Raw genomic sequence first — 19,689 nt, forward strand, 5'->3', positions numbered from 1 at the left:
GGAGGGAACAATCCTGTCTGTTGATTGTTGCACGGTGTCCATTCATCCGCTACTATAGCCTCTGCTTGGTCTCTCCAATGTACCATGCCTCAGGGCATCCTTGCTTGCAGCACATGAGATAGACAATGTTGGCTGAGTCACATGAATTCCCTGCCACTTACATGGTGGAAGGTGTCCCCATGCGTAATGATGGTATCCGTGTCGACATTCTGACACGTCTTGCAGTGTCTACTGTGAGTAGGTTGTATGGTATTGTCCTGAAAGCTGGGCAGTTTGCCTCGAACGATGATCTGTTTGAGGTTGTTAAAGTTCATTTGAGAATGTAACTTTTAAAAAATGTCTACATATGAAAGAACTGAAACCAACATAGTCATTCTAAAAGATGATAGACTTAACAAACAATCCAGATTTTTCAAAATATAATTTCAGTTGCATCATACTGTAAACTTTAGCTATAAATTCTGTGTCTTACGATCTTATACTCCACAACCATCTGATTAAGGAGCAGCGCTCCGAAAGCTAGTGCTTCCTGTTGGACTATAACCTGGTGTTGTGTGTTTTTTAACTTTGTATACCCATTCCTTCACTGCCACCTCCAAATCACATCTTTAAGGAGAATTGTACTGAAACCATGGCAGGTACGGACAGCAGTTGTTCCAGTCAGTCTCTGAGGTCCCCTTCATTTTTAAAGCAGCTTGAAAGTTGCTCCTCATCTCTAGGTTTGTCATATAATTATTGACAGCAGAGGGCACCATTCTCTCAAAGGTCAGCTCTCTGTTTTTTTTAATCATTTATCCACAAACAAGGAAGTGAACTCTGTAATTGCTTAATCTTAAACATTCCTGTGTCCTTCCATCCTTCCCTAAACTTAAACCTTAAATATTGTGATGAGAAAAATTGATTTTGACTTTATCATTGAGTTACAAATGTACAGAAGGGAACTATCCTACAGTTTCAAAAACAGAAATTGCTGGAAAAGCTCAACAGGTCTGGTAGCATCTTTGGAGAGAAATCAGAGTTAACGTTTCAAGCTGAATGACCCTTTCTCAGAACCAATGGGGAGTTCGGAAAATGTCAGTTTATATGCAGAAAATTGGGTGGGGAGCAGGGGTAAGGAGCAAACGATAGGTGAAGATAGAGCCCAAATGGAGACAAGATCAGTTAGACAGAAAAAGGGGTGGGTAACAAATTGGCTAGATGGTTGAATAGCTATCAATGGGGAGTGTTAGTGGCTCACAATGGTTGTGGGTAATAGCTGACTATGTGTTAACAAGACTTGATGTGTGGGGGTTGGGATGAGGACACAGGAGAGCTCAAGCCCTAAAGTTATTGAACTTGATGTTGAGTGCAGAGGGCTGCAGAATCCCCAAGCGGAACATTAGGTGCCGTTCTACCAGCTTGTGCTGAGCTTCACTAGAGCACTGCAGCAAGTCTGAGACACAGATGTTGCCCAAGGAACAGGGTGGTATGTTGAAGTGGCAGGCGACTGGAAGCTCAAAGTATTCTTTCCAGACAGAACATAGGTGCTCTGCAAAGAGGTCCCCCAGAATGTGCTTTGTTTCTCCACTATAGAGGAGACCACATTGTGAGCAGCAAATGCAGTGAACTCGACTGTGAAGTGCAGGTAAAGTGCTGCTTCACCTGGAAGATATGTTGGGCCCTTGGATACTAAGGAGGGAAGAGGGAAATGGGCAAGTGTACACCTTCAATGGTTGCAGGGGATGGTGCCGTGAGTCTGGGTGTGAAGGAAAAGGGGACCCAGAGGGAGCAGTCCCTGTGGAAGGCTACTGATGTAGGGGAGTGGAATGCGTATCTGGTGATAGCATCTCACTGAAGATGGTGGAAATGGAGATGGGCGGGACGGTAGGTGAGGACAAGGGGGACCCTTTTGCTAAAGAGGGAGGGAAGAGAAGAGTAAGGGCTGAAGTGCGGGAGATAGGTCGGACCTAGCTGAGGGCTCTGTCAACAATGAGGCTAGTGAATCTTCAGTTGAGGAAGAAGGTGAACATTTTGGAGGCTAACTTCAGCCCTTACCCCCTCCCTTCCCCTGCAGCTGCAGAAGGCGTAACACTTGTCTATTTACTTCCTCTGACCTCGGTATCGAAGGGCCCAAACACACCTTCCAGGGGAAGCAGCGCTTTACCTGCATGTCACACAATCCAGTCTACTGTGGGTCTCTACAATGTGGGCTCCTTGACAGTGGGAAATGGAGCATAAACTGGGTGACCACTTTGCAGAACACCTACGTTCTGTCCAGAAAAAACATTCTGAGCTTCTAGTTGCTTGCCACTTCAACATACCACCTAGTTCCCTGGCCAACATCTCTGTTTTAGGCTTACTGCAGTGCTCCAGTGAAGCTCAGCACAAGCTGGAAGAACAGCACCTCATTTTCCACTTGGGGACCCTACGGCCCTCTGCACTCAATACCGACTTCAATAATTTGAGGGCTTGAGCTTTCCTATGTCCTTATTCCAACCCTACACACCAGGCCTTGTTAACACACATTCTGCTATTACACACATATTAGCCACTAACAGTCTCCATTAACCACTATTCACCCTACCAGCCAGATCACTATCCACTCCTTTGTCTGTCCAATTCTCTCTTCGGGCTTTATCTCCATATAATGTTGACTCCTTGTCCATCCCAACACCACCCCCCAACACCCCATCTTCTGCCCATAAATTGACACTTTCCTAGCTACCATCAGTTCTGAGGAAGGTCATTCAACCCAAAACATTAACAATGCTTTCTCTCCACAGTAGCTGCCAGACTTCCTGAGCTTCTCCAGCAGTTTCTGTTTTTGTTTCTGATTTACAGTACCTGCAATTTTCTCAGTTTTTACCCTACAGTTTCAACTGCGTTGACTCTCTGAAAGTTCTATTTCCTTTGTTTCCACTTCTATGCCATTCCCAAGTGCTTCAGGTTTTATATTTACAGCAGCTCATATCATTCCATTGGAAATGCTGTTATTGATTCTGTTTTGCTGAAAAAGGTGGACATGCTGTTGAAATTTTGCATCTTGCACTCATCTAGACAGATGGAAGAATGTGATGTTTTACTGGGAGCAGAATTTAAAGGATGCTGATTGTGTTTGTTCAAGTCATTGCCTTGGACAATGGAACAGGGACCGATTACACAAGGCACAAAGCCACGAGATGTTTCTTTTCCTCTGCAGATAATAGCTGCTCATATATGACTATATGTAGCTTCCAGCAACTGTACGTGAGCCAATGGTACCACCCAATAGTAAGCGTAATTTGTAGCACACCAAGATTGGCCAGAGAGTGCTGTCTATTCACGAAATCACAGCTAGATGCTACGTTGTGAGTTTTACAAGAATAGGCTGGACGAGTGCAGTCTGGGCTTTGCTGCAGACGGTTGAAAGTTGATATTTGATGTACCTGGCATCGCACTCGAACTAAATCCTGTTTTCACTGCCAATTGTCTTATCCACACCTAACAAGTCAAAGATTTTAAATTCTCACACTCTTTAACTTTGTTTTGTGAGTGATACGTTAGATTTATGCCCTTTTGTTGACAGACGCTCTGACTAAATAAAATTGTGTGCAGTACATAGCTCAAAATCAAGTCAATCGCCTATGAAGTTTCTGCTGATAGTTATGCTGCTCTCAAGCCCCTTTCTGTATGCAGAAACTGGAGCAAAAAAGGACACATTGAATTGGCGAGTTTGAAGAAGAAATATGAACAAGATAGAGCAAAAACTGAGAAACCGAACAGTAGGAAGAAAATCCACATGGTACAAAAATGGCACGAGAGAAGTCCAGACTCAGTCGGCAGAAGAGTTGTTATTAAGCATACTGGTCATTTCTGGTGTCACCAACCAATACTGGGTCACTCCTTTTCTAAATGGTAAACCAGTAAGAATGGAGGTGGACCCTAGAGTAGCAGTTTTATTGATACCTAAAAATGTGTATTAAAAGCAGCTGACTCTGAGCTATAGGGAGACAGTGAATAGGCTGGCGCTGTTTTCCCTGGAGCTTCCTCAGTCAGAGGCTGAGGGGTGACCTGGTCAAGCTTTATAAAATCATGAAGAGCATGGATAGGATAAATAGACAAGGTCTTTTCCCTGGGGCTGGGGTGTCCAGAGCGAGATGGCATAGGTTTAGGGTCAGAGGGGAAAAATTTATAAGGACCAAAGAGGCAACTTTTTCATGCAAATAGTGGTGGATGTATGGAATGAGTTGCCAGAGGACATGGTGGAGGCTGGTACAATTAGAACATTTAAAAGACATCTAAATGGGTATATGAAAAGGACGGGTTTAGAGGGATATGGGCCAAGTACTGGCAAATGCGACTAAATTAATTTAGGATATCTGGTTGGCATGGACGAGTTGGACTGAAGGTTCTGTTTCTGTACATCTCTCTGACTCTTTGACTCTATGACTCATATTGCACTGCAACCCTCAAAAATTGGAGGGCAGCATGGTGACTCAGTGGTTAACACTGCTGCCTCACAGTGCCAGGGACGCAGGATCGATTCCAGCCTCGGGTGACTGGCTGTGTGGAGTTTGCACATCCTCCCCGTATCTGCATGGGTTTCCTCCAGGTACTCGGGTTTCCTCCCACAACCCAAAGATGTGCAGGTCTACTAACAGACTGAAGTGTTTCAGTCAGAAGGAGGCTATTTGACCCATGTTCTCTGCTCTAGCTGCACGCCGGACTATTGACCACAATAATTTGGACATCATACAGGAATACCTTCTCTACCAGCAAGTGTATGCATAGATTGAGATGTTGTTGCCATCAGCTCATTCAATGAAGTACCAGCAATTCAACTGACATGGGAATGTTGATGGGCCTTCTAGATTACCTTTACTAAATAAGTTGACTACAAACAGTTCTTGCATACATGTTTTCTACTTTGAACAAGTGCGGAACATTCTGGTAAGGCAGGATAAGTTAAGAAGTACACTAGAAATTATCCACAACTGTCAAAAGTGATGGTCGTAGTATTTTGTGGCAAGATCATAGGAACAACTCCAAAACTGAAGCCATATGTCAGACCAAAGTTAGACCTATCCGAACAAGCAGGATGTCCAATCTTGGGAATAAAAGTCTTTATTCCATCAAAGCTAAGGAAATGTGTCTTAAATCAACTGCAAGGAAAGTCACTGTGGCATTGTCAGAATGAAGGTGATAGCTAGAAGCTTCTCATTTTGGTGGCCAGGGCTCAACTGTAAAATTGCAAAGGAGGTGGGAGTATGTGCAGCTTGTGCAAGAGTTTGCAACCTAGCTTAATTATCACCATTACACTCCTGGGAATAGCCAGAAAGGCTCTAGCAAAGAATCTATCTTGATTATGCTGGACCTTTTGAAGGGCAAATGCTTTTCAAAATGGTTTGTGCCCATACTATCTGGCCTGAAGTTGCCACCATGAAGATGAAATCTTCAGAGAAAACCATTGACAAATTTAGGAGATACGAATGAAGTTTGGTTATCAGAACAACTTTTCGGTGATCATGGTCCATCGTTGATATCACAAGGGTCTGTGGACTGAAGCAGAATGGAATTCAACATATCCAATTACTCCATATTATACAATTCAACATATCCAATTACTCCATATTACAAAGCCACAAATGGTTTCACAGGAAGATTTCACGTGGGCAGCACAGTGGCACAGTGGTTAGCACTGCTGCCTCACAGCGCCAGAGACCCGGGTTCAATTCCCGCCTCAGGCGACTGACTGTGTGGAGTTTGCACATTCTCCCCGTGTCTGCGTGGGTTTCCTCCGGGTGCTCCGGTTTCCTCCCACAGTCCAAAGATGTGCAGGTCAGGTGAATTAGCCATGCTAAATTGCCCATAGTGTTAGGTAAGGGGTAAATGTAGGGGTATGGGTGGGTTGCGCTTCGGCTGGTCGGTGTGGACTTGTTGGGCCGAAGGGCCTGTTTCCACACTGTAAAGTAATCTAATCTAATCTAATCTAATTTGTTTAGACAATGAAACATTCCGTAAGGGTAACGCGAGAACAAGGATCACTATCCAAAGACTGAGCCAATTTTTGTTAAGATATCAGAACACAACCTGCCTGATTCAAAGTTCTCCAACAGTGTTCATGGTTAAGCATCAGTTGCACAGTATTTGGTTTGTTGAAAACACCCATGACAAAAGATATTGTTGACAGGAGACAACAGAATCAGCTTTTCCAACAAGAGGCAAAGACCAAATGCCATGTTTTCCAACAAGTTCCAGAAGCTTTGGTGAGGAATTCCGCCACTGGCAAGAAAATTACCAGCCATCACTCTAGATCAGATTGGAATGGTCCCCTGTACTGTACAGGTAAGAGACATTGGTGAGAGACATGCAAAACAATTTGTGGCAAGCAGAAAGAATGTTTCAGAGATCACATGAATTAAAGATCCACAAATAACTGTATAAGGGGAGGAGTATTATCACTGGACTATTAATCCAGAGACTCGGCTTATAGTTCTGGGAATCTGGTTTTGAATCCTGCCACAGCAGATGGTGAAATTTAATTTCAAAAAAAAAGTTTGGAATTAAGAACGTACTGATCTCGATTTTTGGTAAAATCCATCTAGAACACTCCAGGAAGGAAATTTGCTGTGTTTACCTGGTCTGGCCTACATGTGACTCCAGACCCACACCAATTTGCTTGACTCTCAACTGCCCTGTGGACAATTAAGGATGGGTCATTAACGCTGGCTGAGCCATTAATGCCCGGATCCTGTGAATGAATAAAAAAAAAGGACCTGGATATACCTTAGGACAGAACAGTAATTGGAGCATGTGCCTTAGTGGACAATACTATGAGATGGTGTGAACCTCCAAACATTCAGTCATTTCAGGAAAAGACAACAACAGATAACAGTCCTAGTACATCTAAGTACCAGAGGTTAAAGTGAATGAGAAAAATAAACTGATACCTGAAATGCATCAATAACTAGAAGGAATCAACATCCTCCACAGTGTCTTACCTACTCTCTGTTGTGTAAACAATTGCAAATATTGTGAATGTTTTTATTGCAGAGGTCTCTGATGTATGGGGAAGAGATGCTGCATATTTGTGTAAGCTTTTTTGCCTGTCACTTTAAGAGTCCAATCATGTGACAACAATGACATCATTGATCATTTTGGGTGGGAAACAGTGTAGTTTAATGTTGCTGCCTAGAAAGTAAACATCTCCTTCATAAAGCTTTTACCGTTAAACATGTCCGCCTTCTGGTTCTTAGAATGCAACAGTTCTCTTTCTGGCTGAATGACACAATTACCTGTGAAAATAGAAGTGGAGGACAACTCCAAATTGTTAAAAAAGACCATTTCGTGGTGTCTTCCCTGCCATTAGCATTTTTCCATGAGTCCTCCACCTCATCAAGAGACAACATATTAAAACCTGACAGATTCCCTTGGGGGGGGCAGGAGAGAGGGCTTGGGGTGGGGTCTCCAGGTTGACCAACCTTTAGCCAGGAAGCCACCCTTGTGACAATACCTTACTCTCACCAACATCTCATCAGAGATGCCTGCCTTCATCAAATGTAGTCCTCTTGTTGGGGTGTGCTTGACAGAAAAATGCCTCCAACCTCACTTATGAGAGAAAAAGTGGAGCACTGGACAGAAAATATCTGATCGAAAGTACCTGCATTTCAAATTTCCTCTCACAATTTCTGTTCTTTTGTACATACAATAAATACCTTCTGCATTCACTCACTAAATTTATTTTCAACTCTACTCATTGTCACAGTCGACAAGGTCAGCATATAAGCTTAAATGCCTGATCATCCACCAGAAAGTATTGTTTTTCTCCTACCAGCTCCTTTCTTTGGACATAGTTTCTGCCCTGTTTTTGCCCCTATCTTATTTAATTTTGTTGAAGGAAAGTGCAGCTGTGTTCCATTTCACATTGATTCAAATCTCATGCAAAACGGTAAAGTTAGAAATGAAATTCAAACTTTAGACAAGACATGATTTTGTGTTTTATGGTTTTACTTTTTGAAAATGAAAACACTGTTGACTAAAGACTACTTTTTTTTGGCAATTCACAAAAGAGAACTTCCCTTCTTACTTACAACACAACCTACAAACACTTTCACTTATTTCCCTTAAGTTCTCATTCCATTCTCTGCGACTCAGTCCAAAGGCATTCTGAGTTTCTGATGGGTTATTTCTACTCCTTTCTTTTTTGCACTTGTCACATTTTACCCCAGCACTGTCGTTCACAGTGAGGGATGTTCCTGGAAATGTCTCCTCTAACACAAGCCTGGTTTCAAATCTGCACAAATTTGGTCTTTTTTGCTCCAAACACAAGCTCTGACCTGTATTCCTGTGAGGCATATTACAGAGATATACTACTCTCCCTCTCCAAAATCATGGCAGACTAATATTGTCTGCGGTATTCAGTGGCGTTGTACTAAAGCATGTAACCCAAGCTAACAATGGCTTCCTCTGTACCCAACCCCTCTCAAACCCAATCCAATGTGATTCCCATGGGCCTTACATCCATGTAGAAAAGCTGAGGAATTATTCTTTAACCCCAACTGTACCTTACCCTGGAATCAAATGGACAGTTTAAAGTTCAACTGTTTATAATGTAACATTTTAACACCTTTCTCAGACTTTGGAGAGTAGTGTTCAAACTCCAAAAACTGCTACCATGGTCTCCACATTCCACTTTCTTCCCAACAAAACCGGTGGGATCTTCCTTTTCTTATTAACAGTCCCATCACCCAGGCCTGTTGTTTGATAGATTTCAGAACAAGTAATATGATTCGCTTCATTTTCCCTTAAAGACACAGTCCCAAAACATCACCACCTTATAAAACTGTATACTTGTAAAGCCCTGTATCCAAGAAGAGAAATATTTTGTGCCTGGTTATAATTTGGATTATAGTCAGTGTGAAAAGTCTATCACTTTTCTGAGGAAGTATTGTGTGCTTATTATTTGTGTTATTAGACAATGATGACTTTAATTGTGTTAAGAAAATCTGATCTCAATTGTTTCTCTGTGTGTTCACTTGTCGGATCAGGCCCTATCTCATCAAATCTTCTTTGAATAGATTAAGGAAGCATGTGTCATTAGGATGTATGGATATCAAGTTCCCAAAACAAGGGATAGGATTGCTACACCTTGGGGTTATGCTATTAAAATAGCTTTTGACAATAGGGACATACCACTAAATGTAAGACTGCTAAAGGAATTGGCTTGCACTGCCGTATTGAACAGAAAATGTAAGACAAAATATTAAACTTGCAACAACACAAAACCAATAAGTTACAGTTGAAGCCACCATGCACGTGAAAGCAGGATATTCTTTATTGTGTATCTTTGAAAATCTCAATAGAATCATCATATGAGAGCGACGAACATTTGGAAAGAAAGTTGAAGGAAATTTTATTTCAGTCCAATTAACCTACTGGACTTTGTTACACTGCTAATCCAACCACTGTGTCACAGTAGGTCATTCATGGCATTGATAGAATGAATTACAGTACATATTGTAATTCAACAATTAATTATCATTTCCTTTATACCCATATTAAATATGAGTCACAGTCAAAATTATGACAGGGAAAGTGAGGGACTCTAAGGCAGACAAATCCAGAACATGAAAAGGATAAAAAAAGGAGAAATGTCCCTTAGTCTTTTTGATCTTCTGTAATTTATTGCCAGTATCATTGAGCAGTGAACTGTAGAACTGGGGTCCAGGCAATAAAGGGTAAGCCCCCCAGATACCTTCAGCAAGTTATCTCGATTGCAAATGTCATTGACATGTTGATGTAATAGTTGATAGGATGGAACAGAAGACTTTGTTTTTTTCTATTAACAAAGGATTACAATCTAAAGGTGCACACAAATCAGAGTTTTAAGAGCTGATAAGTGTTACTTAACTTAAAGCAATCTTGATCAGAGCTGCTGAATATCGTAGAAAGGATGATGGCATTAAAGTGGAAAGATCTTGTGAGAGAAAATGAACTCAAATAAGAGCCTTTATCTTTCTAATGTTAAATATTTGTTGGTGTGAAAAGCCCCTCGGATTCATAGCTCTCACAATATTCTGTTACTGATAGCATATTATTGAGGCTGTGGACTGTCTGATTAATGCAGATGCAATGATCATCATTGTTATTATTCCAGCACTAGTGATCTATTGCTGATAATTCTGATAATCGCATTTCATAATGGGGCACATCTAAATTCTGAGAATCACAGAGAATTGTATAAACTGCTCAAAGGCTCAAATAAGTTATGTTATTATTTTTCCAATTTTATTATTTTAAATGAAGATCTCCTGGATAAACTAATTTAGCGATGACAATTTAAGGTAGCCAAATTTATCATATTTTATTAAGAAATCATTTTGGTGGCTGACCTGTCTGAATGCACTAATTAAATGCATTACTGCTTTGCAGATCAATCTACTGGTCTGAATCCAGGCTCTGAAGTGTGACCTTTCAAATTTGGCCCTTATCAATCACTGGAGCAAAGAGGAGATTAAAAAGAGTGGAATTTATTCTCCCAGTCCTGCAACAGGGAAGTCATGAAACTCAGCTTTCTTTACATACAGGCAAGAATGAAATTATTAATAAGTCTGCTGTACTTTTCCACCAGATGTATAAAACTAAATTAAATGCATTTTGATTTTTGAGGAAATTACTGAACGGGTTTTCTGTGAAAACATAACAGATGTGGAGCTGTGGATGGCAAATAGATGATGTAGTAAAGATCAATATTGGAATTAGATACACATGAAGTATGAATTTATGTCTGCAAATAATACTTTCTATTTACATTCATAAATCAGGTATCCCATGAAGTAAGTGTTATGACAAATACCATTTTCTGAATCTTCAGGTTGTATCCAAACTTTATCACCTGCTTTCAATTTTACAATTGTAGCCACAGTTGACATTTCAGAATATGAAGAATATGACTGGTAATTTTGATAAACGGTCTGACCATTTACCACAATTGAAACAAGTGCACCTCTTCTATTCACTTCTAAGTGAGCATAAAAGGCATATACACCACTATATTGGCAAACAAAAGTGCTTGTGACAAGGTTAAAAGCACCTTGTTCATTATACAGAACTTCTCGGAATTCAATTGGTTGCCCAGATGTTGTACTGCCAGCGCCCAACTTGACTGCAAAGGCAGATGGCCTCCACACAAAGAAGGTTCCTGGAGGGCCTTGTGGTCCTGGGTCACCTACTTCTCCTTTCATTCCTGTTTCTCCTTGGTTTCCTTGAGGTCCTGGCGCTCCAGTTGCTCCAGTGTCACCGTCCATTCCTCTTTGCCCATTGATTCCATTCCTGCCATTTTCACCTGGTGTTCCTGCTACTCCAGGGTAACCTGGTCGGCCTCTTGCTCCTGGAGTCCCAGGAGCACCTCTAGGACCTGGCTGTCCATTCTTTCCAGGGCGTCCTGGACGTCCCATCATTCCTGGATGTCCAGCATCACCTGGTTCACCTTTTGGCCCCATACTTCCACGGTCACCTGGTTCTCCTTTTGGCCCTGGATAGAATTTTGGCATTGCTATAAAAGAAATATGCAGAGTTTAGTTTACTACTGATGCTTATCATTTGATAAAGCAATCTACACTCTTTCACAAAATTTGAGTGCAACATTCAGATTCTTGATAGGGAAAACTGACATATTGTTGTGTAATTGAGCAGATGTCAGTGTAGGAGTCAACATGAAGTAGGAAATTCCTCATGATGACATTATATCATTGGAAGAAAGTTAGGTGATGAGCAGTGAACGTGATGCATCAAAAGGTTGCTTGTTTGATGTTACATTTGGGAAGAGAATCTGAATGCACCATGAAATTGAACACAGATGTCCTGGCCACTGCCCAGCTGAGAAAAAAAAGATTATGTTTCCAGTAGTTGCTAGATTTCTTTAAAATCCTGAAATAAATTACAGGTTAAAATATGTCACACCCTCCCTTCCCCCCCAAAAAAAACATTCTTATGCAATGAACTCTAAGTGTACTGCTTATCCATTGGGTGTTTCCATACAGCTCATCTTCACTTCAAGTGGTGGGATTTTGAAACCTTGACTTTGTTGTGACATGTTACATTGAGTTGCAGCAATATTTTTCTGGCTGTTTTCTGCAGGTTTTGTTTTATCAAGGGTATCTTTACTCAGATGATTACTATCTTCATAGATGTCAGCCTCAATGTAGTCATTCCAAAGAATCCTCTAATGATTCCCTGAATTCAGAGAATGAAAATGTGATGAGTGTGTGTGTGTGTATATGTGCATGCCCACGCGTGTGCGTGTTTGTGTGCATTTGTAGGTGGGGGTGGGTGCGCAAGAGTCCTAATGACTGGTGTAGGCAGGGTTTTAAAGAAGAAGCAACATGTATGTGGATAGCAGATGAAACACCGAAAGCCCTTCCTGGCTAATAAAGTGCTTCTGAAGAGTAGGTACTGTAGCATTTTAGGCAAAAGTAGTGAGCAATTCCTGCAGAGCAAGGTTCCACAAGCAGTAATAGAGAGATGACTAATTACACTGTTTTTCAAATATTGGTTGGAGAATGAATTAGTCAGAGCAATGGGAGTGATTTCCCATTCTTTTTCAAATAGTGATATAGCAATATAGACTCTCACCTAAGTGGGTAAACAGCCCTTTACTTTCATATCTCATTTGAAAGACTACCTTTTGCAATGCATTGCTGCTTCAGAGTTGTTCTGAGAGCAGATCTGGAGTGGGAATGCAGTCCCACACATTGCTGTGTGCTTGTTCTAGCGTCACAGGCGAGCAGGTCTTGCCAATCTTTCTGAGTCCAACAATTCAATTTCAGTGTTTTGGCACTTGGTAATTTGCAGAGTTGGGAGAGAGCTGTACGTGCTGGCAAGGGAGCAACTCAATCTACCCTAGTCTGATACTCCGGAGTTCTGAAGTCAAAGAAATAGCTCTCTTTTTAACACTAGGTGGCTAAGGAAGTAAAAGGCACATAGCTGGTTTCCTAGAGTTATTTTAGAGAGAGCCAGCTGTGCTATTGATCAATAATAACAGTAATCAGTAATCCAACTTGCCTTTGGATTTGGGAAATCCATTCTCTGTTGTTCTTCTGCAGTAGACCCTGATGATTCTACTCACGCTATGATATCTTGCAAATTTCCAAACACTCTCACGTACCTATATGTGTGCTGGAGTTTTCACAATATATATTCACCGCTATTTTGTGCAGATTCTCAAAGGACTATATGGCAATCTTCTGAAGAAGTTTGACTTGATTTACAGACATCTGAAATGTGCAATTCCTTTGAACCTGATGTACTTTTGTCACTAGCTCTCTCTCCTACTTGTTGCTTTCCATCTGTCACCATCTTCACTGGCTCCTCACTAGTGTTTGGTGTTTAACCAAGCTTGTGCATGTTCTCTCCAGTATGAATGTGACACTTTTTATGATATACAGATATTGAAGGGTTCTTTGTAATATTTTTGTGAGGTCAAACTGGCTGGGTTTCTCCAATATTCACAGTTTTTATTTCAGATTTCCAGCATCTGACATACTTGTATTTTTTGATGTAAACATGCCTTTTAATGGTTTTATCAAAACTCTCCATTGAAAGACAAGCAAAGAGATGCTTTAAGTACTTGGATGTAACACAAGGAAAACAAGAATGGCCAACCTGCATTCAATCTGCTGTGAAGGAATAAAAATAATTTACATGAAGTCAAAATTCACACAACACCAGGTTACAGTCCAACAGGTTTATTTGGTAGCACTAGCTTTTGGAGCACTGCTCCTTCATCAGGTGGTTGTTTAATCACCCGATGAAGGAGCAGCTCTCTGAAAGCTAGTGTTTCCAAATCAACCTGTGGGACTATAACATGGTGTTGTGTGATTTTTAACTTGGTACACCCCTGTCCAACACCAGCACCTTCAAATCATTACTTGAAGTCAGTGTGAGGCAAAGGAATGTTGTTCAACTTCCCTCTCTGGCACTTTACCAATTTGTACTTGTAATATGGCCATAGTAGTTAGGAGGTGAAAAATGTGATGGACAAATAATTAAGAAAGACTGAGAATGTTAGGGCATCAGGGCACAGAAATTACATGGGCTTGTAATAACATAGATTGCATAGTTTGCTTGTTAAGGTGGTGCATATTTAAATAAATAGGAAAATGAATTAAAAGGAATTGAGTAAAGAAATGGTTTATGCAGAGCTTAGGATATGGAATTCTCAAAATGTTATTGTAGCATTGCCAATGATTATGTCAATAGGGAGTTAGGTGGCTAATTGAAAGATGGAAGAAACATCTAGACAAAACAGAAACTCTCACAATAGTTGTGTAAACTGCACCCTGCACTCCACCCTCCTCTTCCATCTGCATTACTAATCAGAATTTTCAAATAGATCTAAAATGAAATTCCACTCCAATATGTTAGTTTCCAAATGCACTTTACTTCACTGCGTCCTCTCACAGCCTAGGAATTTCTGTGTTCACTGTTAGACTAGCATAGATTTAATGGAATAAATCATCTGTATGAAACTCTCCATGATTTCTTCTGTTACTGTGATAAGATATAATTAATGGGACAATCTATCAATGAAAATGTTAAACACCCACTGGTCCATTAATATACTTACGGAAACACAGTGGGATAGAGCTCCAGAAACCTCTGGCAGTACAGAAAACAACATTTGATCCCAGAAGTGCATATCCTTTCTTGCAAGTGAAAATGACCTTTCTCTGGTATACCTTGCAGGTTCCATGTGAAACTACAGGTATTTTGCCACAACGGTGATCTGAAATCAAAAGTATATTAAGGGACAGGAAATTAAACATTTATACAATGAATATGAAATCTGTATCTCCTGTTATTATGATTAATGTGCTCTGTATCTTCCATGTGTGAATATTAAACTCCCTCATGTCTGTTATTGCAATTATTAAATTGTCTGTATCTCCGACTCCTGTGAATTCTAAACAAACACTTTTTTTTACATTTTCTCGCTCTTCTCTGAGGCTTTCATGAGTCGTTGTGTAACTATTCTTTTGTTCTTTGAAGATCAGCTGGACCCAACAAAGTTAGTCAAACATAACTAAAGATTAAATAAGTAAATGTTCCAGAATCTATAAAACTGCTCTGTAGTTAGTGGGAAATGATTCTGAGTTTATATTGTTCGCTCCTGGACCCCATTATATAGCAAACTAACAGCTAAATTTGTGCTTAGAACCCTGAAATTTGCCTGATTGTAGTGAATAAAAATATCAGTCTCTTAAAGCAGTTAGTAGCTGAAAAGCCATTTTATGCAGCTTTAGCAGAATTGTCAATTTGCAGCCCAGAAGTCATTTTGTCATTTTACTTAATACTGCTCGCTCCAACATGCTTTGTATAGCCTTAGGTGGAGAGATATGGTCACACATTTAGATAGGTATTATATTAAAGTTGTTTCCATCTCAGTGGAATTTAATAAGTAACAATTTTTGGCTTACTGTTCGACATTGTACCCTATTTCCCATTGTGTTTTCTCTGAATGCAGCTAAAGTATGTTTTGACTCACATTCACGTTTTTGAAGACCGTCAACTTCATCCACGCCCTCAATGTTTTGGATTTCAGAGCTGGTGGAATAAAGAAGGAAGCAGATGAACTGACCTAATAAAGGGAATACCACTAAACAAGAACTCTCGATAAGCAAGGTTATTCTGCAGTGTTTCAACGCAGTCCACCATTTGGTATCCTTCATAGACTTGATGAGCCAAATATTCTCCTGTCCCATTAATAATCTATGACCTAACAGCTATGAATGTTTCCATACTTCAAATCTTCCAACAAAGCCATTTACTTACCCATTTAAGTCCTTAAACTAAATATTCTAACTCTCCTCATTGTAACATCCCACTATGTTTAATGTATCCACTATTTTTGTCTGTATTCTTTGCTTTGCAGACTGTATCCATCATTCATTGCTTCCTGACAGCAAGTTCATTTACAAGACAGAAGCAGGCCTGCACTGTTTAGAAAATAGCGTGACTAGGGAGCTTTCTGCGAAGAGTCACATTAACAGTTAGCTATCAATCTATAATATATTAAAGATGGCAGGTTGGTCACAAAACTCTATAGTTGTTGCAATAAATCTTTTTAAGACATATTATTGATAAGTTTATGACCAAAGCACATTAATTGTGCTATTTCAATCCTTGTTCAGTTTGTCTCTACCTACATTACTGACCTTTTCTTTGCCCTTAGTTGTTTTAACAGGTTGAGATTTCTTGGCCATGGTGATCTCATTTTCATGAATATCTAACCTTTCTACACGCTGGTTCTCTATGAGGAAGGTCTGAGGGTTCTTTGTTCCTTTCTCACATGAAGGCCCAACCAATCTGCATTCACTACCTGACTAACCCTGTTCTCAGATCAAACAACTTTCCCTTTTAATCCACTCACATCTTGTATTTAAAAGTTGTCCCTTTGGGTACCCATGTAGGTCCTAGTTAAGCTTGTTGCATTGTTGGATATGTGGAATATACTTTGTTTCAGTCTTTGAGGCACCATTCCTCACCTCTTTTTGTGCTACAGCAATGGCTACATCAGTGCTATTGTCGTGAACTGGGAAACAAATTCCCAGTCGAGGGTCCCAATTAGTATTTGTGTGGGCAAGCCATACACACACCATCTCTGGCCAGAATTATTAATTGGGTTGAACAGGAAAGGTAGCAGGGTCTCTACCCTCCCACCCATTAAATGCCACCCTTACCTCTGATCTGCTGCAAGGGAATGCAGGTATTAAATTTCATCCATTGTATCCTGTAAAGACTCTACTTAATTTTTCCAGTTTTGCAATCTCTATTGCATCTGTTCTGATGATGCAATTGTCCATTCTCGTGTTTCTGATGTTTCTTCCTTTTATTCTCAACTGAAAAGCCCCCCTTCATACTTTTCACACTCCAACATGATACTGACATCCAACATATCTTCCTCACCTCCCCCTTCCTGCATTCCAAAGTGACCATTCCCTTGGCTACACCCTGATCAACTCCTCACTCATGCCCAACAGTCTGGCCCCTTCCCATGATTCCTTTCTTGCAACAGCAGATGTACCATCTCATGTTTAGACTCCTCTCTTATCACTGTCCTAGCCCAAAAACAGACCATCGAGGTGAAGCAGTGATTTATATATTCCTGTCAGATTACTATACTATGTTCCTGTTCACAATGCAAACTGCACTACATAGGGGAGGCCAAAGCAGACTGTTTTGCAGAAGACCTCTGTTCAACGTACCAGCTTGGCCCTGAGCTTCTCGCCACTTGTGATAGAAATTCTTCTCTGTTCTTGGCCTGTTGCATTGTTTCAATGAAGTTCAACATCAGCTTGAAGATCAACGTTTTACTTTAAATGAAATATTTTACAACCTTCCAAACTTCACATTGAGTTCAACAATTTTAAACTGTACCCTCTTCTCCATCTTGTTTCCTATTGTTCATCAGTTTCGGTCTTACTCTCTTGCTCAGTCTGCCGGCATTCATCTCTCTGCCGTTCACCCCTCCTTGCGACACATTTTGTGTTTCTTTATTTGTTCCATACCTTGCCTTTGGTCTTACACCATCATCATCTCCTTCAATCTCTCCAGCCTTCCACCTTTTACAAACCTCCCCTTTTTGACATTTCTCATTCCTTTCACTCACCCAAAACTTGTTATATTGCTAACTTTCCCAATTCTGCTGAAAAGTCGTTAACTTGAAACATTCAGCAGAATCTTTTGTCTATCCCTTGGAGAGTTTAATGGCAGTGGGGGAGTGGATGGTCATTTAATTAGGTGGGAGGGTGTCAAGTGGTGACCCCACCACCTAAGCACATCTGTCAGAATAAAGTCTGGACCAAGAAGGTCTATGGACAGTCTTCCTTCCCTGCTACTAATTGAGACCCTTAAGTCGGCAATTCATGACTTGACAACCATTCAATCTCACCTGAGGTAGTTGCCATGCCTTTCTCTTGTGCCCTTGTCCGCTCACCCCTCCTCTTCGCTATGCCATTTCTTTTCCAATCCCATGCCTTTCCATATTTTCCTTTTATCTTTCCTTTCTTTCTCCCCTTTCCTTCTCCCATTACCCCTCAACCCGAGATGCCACTCTCATCTATTCCAATCCTATTCCATTCCCTTTTCACTTCGATTGTGTTCTTTCCTTTTTGTCTGTCCTCATCCAGATCCAATTAGTAACTGTATTTGGCTGATCTCAATACTGTGCTTAATCTTTACATCTTACTTGCAACACATTAAGAAATTATCCAGTTGTTTGCCTGAAACAAAATTAGCTGTATTACAGAATAAAATGTAAGAATGTGTAGAATTGGTGCTGCTGTTGTGATGGGTAATTTCACCAATACAGAAAAAATGCAAGATGTGGATGTTCTCTTTTTGTTTGCAAAGAACTGGGACTTGTGTGTAATCAGACGCTGCTTGTGTGTAGTGCATGTTAGTGAGCCACACTTAAGTATAGTAGAACTAAACAGATTTACACACATTGACCCTCTTTTTTAATAAACAGAAACATTTTAAAAGCTATTTCAAGCCAATTCCTTTTTTAAAATCATGTTCAACTATCATTGTAATCTTGACCACCATGTTTAAGATGTTTAGTTCAATGCAAGTGTAAGACTGATGCTGTTTCAAAATTATTTGTTGATTTAATCTATTTTACGACCCTACTAAATACCATCAGTTGCAATTTTTCTCTAACAAAATTCCAATGAAATGCAACAATAAAACTGGAAGGGGTCTTGAAGATACTTTCTGCCTGCAGATTTCAGCATCTGAGCCAAGTATTTACCCTACATTTAAAATAAGCAATCATGTGCCTGTAATCCTTAATCCTTGTAAAAGGAATTCTTTCTTCCTCGACCAATGATCACTTTCTGCCTCATTCCTGTTCTAGTTGGCCCTTACCCACTAATTACATTTTTCAATCCAGATAACATCCAGTAAGATAGTACGATCCTACTCATGCATTTATTCTTCTTATTCAGTACTCCTGAGTCCTTGCAGCTTCCAGATATATCCATTTTTTACCTTTTCACTCATTACCTGAGTGTACCTACCTCACCAGTCTTTAATCAGAAATGACCTAAATTTAATTCCATAGGGAAATTGCATTAATTGAATGGAATAAAGTCAACATTGTCTTCTGGACCATGGAGTTGCTCTCTCATTGGAGAGAGACTGATGGTTATTTAACTTGAGGGTCATATATCACAGAAAATTGCTAATTAGTATATAGTCCTGACCCTGTGAAACAACCAATTTGAATTATTACCCTTTACACTTCTTACTTTCTGTTTTCTGGTTAACGTACCACCTATAAGCTATTTATCTTCAATATTTTCATGATCTTTCCACATAGTATCTTAACAAAGTTGATGAGAATTTCATGCCTAATCTTCACATGTTTTTCACTTTTGGAATAATAATGAATAAAGCTGGGAATTTCCATTATTCATTTACAACTGCGGTTACAGGACTGTTAAACATATCCAATGACTCAAGCATTTATAATCATTGAAAGAATAAAACAAGGATGAAAATTAGCTGTGGTACAGCTGAGACACATCTTTTTGCCCAAAACTAATTAGTTTCATAAATGGAACAGTGAGACTCAATTCACTACCAACTTAATTTTGTATACTGAAATGTCTCTGCGCATTGAGCATAAGGTATCACAGAGCTACAAGGCAAATGGACCTTATCTATGAT

The 19,689-nt window shown here is 40.1% G+C and overlaps 1 protein-coding gene across 1 annotated transcript in view; it reads right to left on the bottom strand.

The window, feature by feature from the left end:
• LOC122564220 overlaps positions 1 to 19,689 on the bottom strand; it is a 67,132-nt gene that overhangs the window by 45,443 nt on the left and 2,000 nt on the right. Inside the window, exons 4-7 of the mRNA XM_043718917.1 lie at positions 15,503 to 15,561; positions 14,585 to 14,743; positions 10,769 to 11,512; positions 7,185 to 7,253 (exon numbers count right to left, since the gene is read on the bottom strand). Of these exons, the coding sequence (XP_043574852.1) occupies positions 7,185 to 7,253; positions 10,769 to 11,512; positions 14,585 to 14,743; positions 15,503 to 15,561 (1,031 nt within the window). The remainder of the gene's footprint in view (positions 1 to 7,184; positions 7,254 to 10,768; positions 11,513 to 14,584; positions 14,744 to 15,502; positions 15,562 to 19,689) is intronic.

Source organism: Chiloscyllium plagiosum, chromosome 28, assembly GCF_004010195.1.
Source record: "Chiloscyllium plagiosum isolate BGI_BamShark_2017 chromosome 28, ASM401019v2, whole genome shotgun sequence".
Lineage (NCBI taxonomy): Eukaryota > Metazoa > Chordata > Chondrichthyes > Orectolobiformes > Hemiscylliidae > Chiloscyllium > Chiloscyllium plagiosum.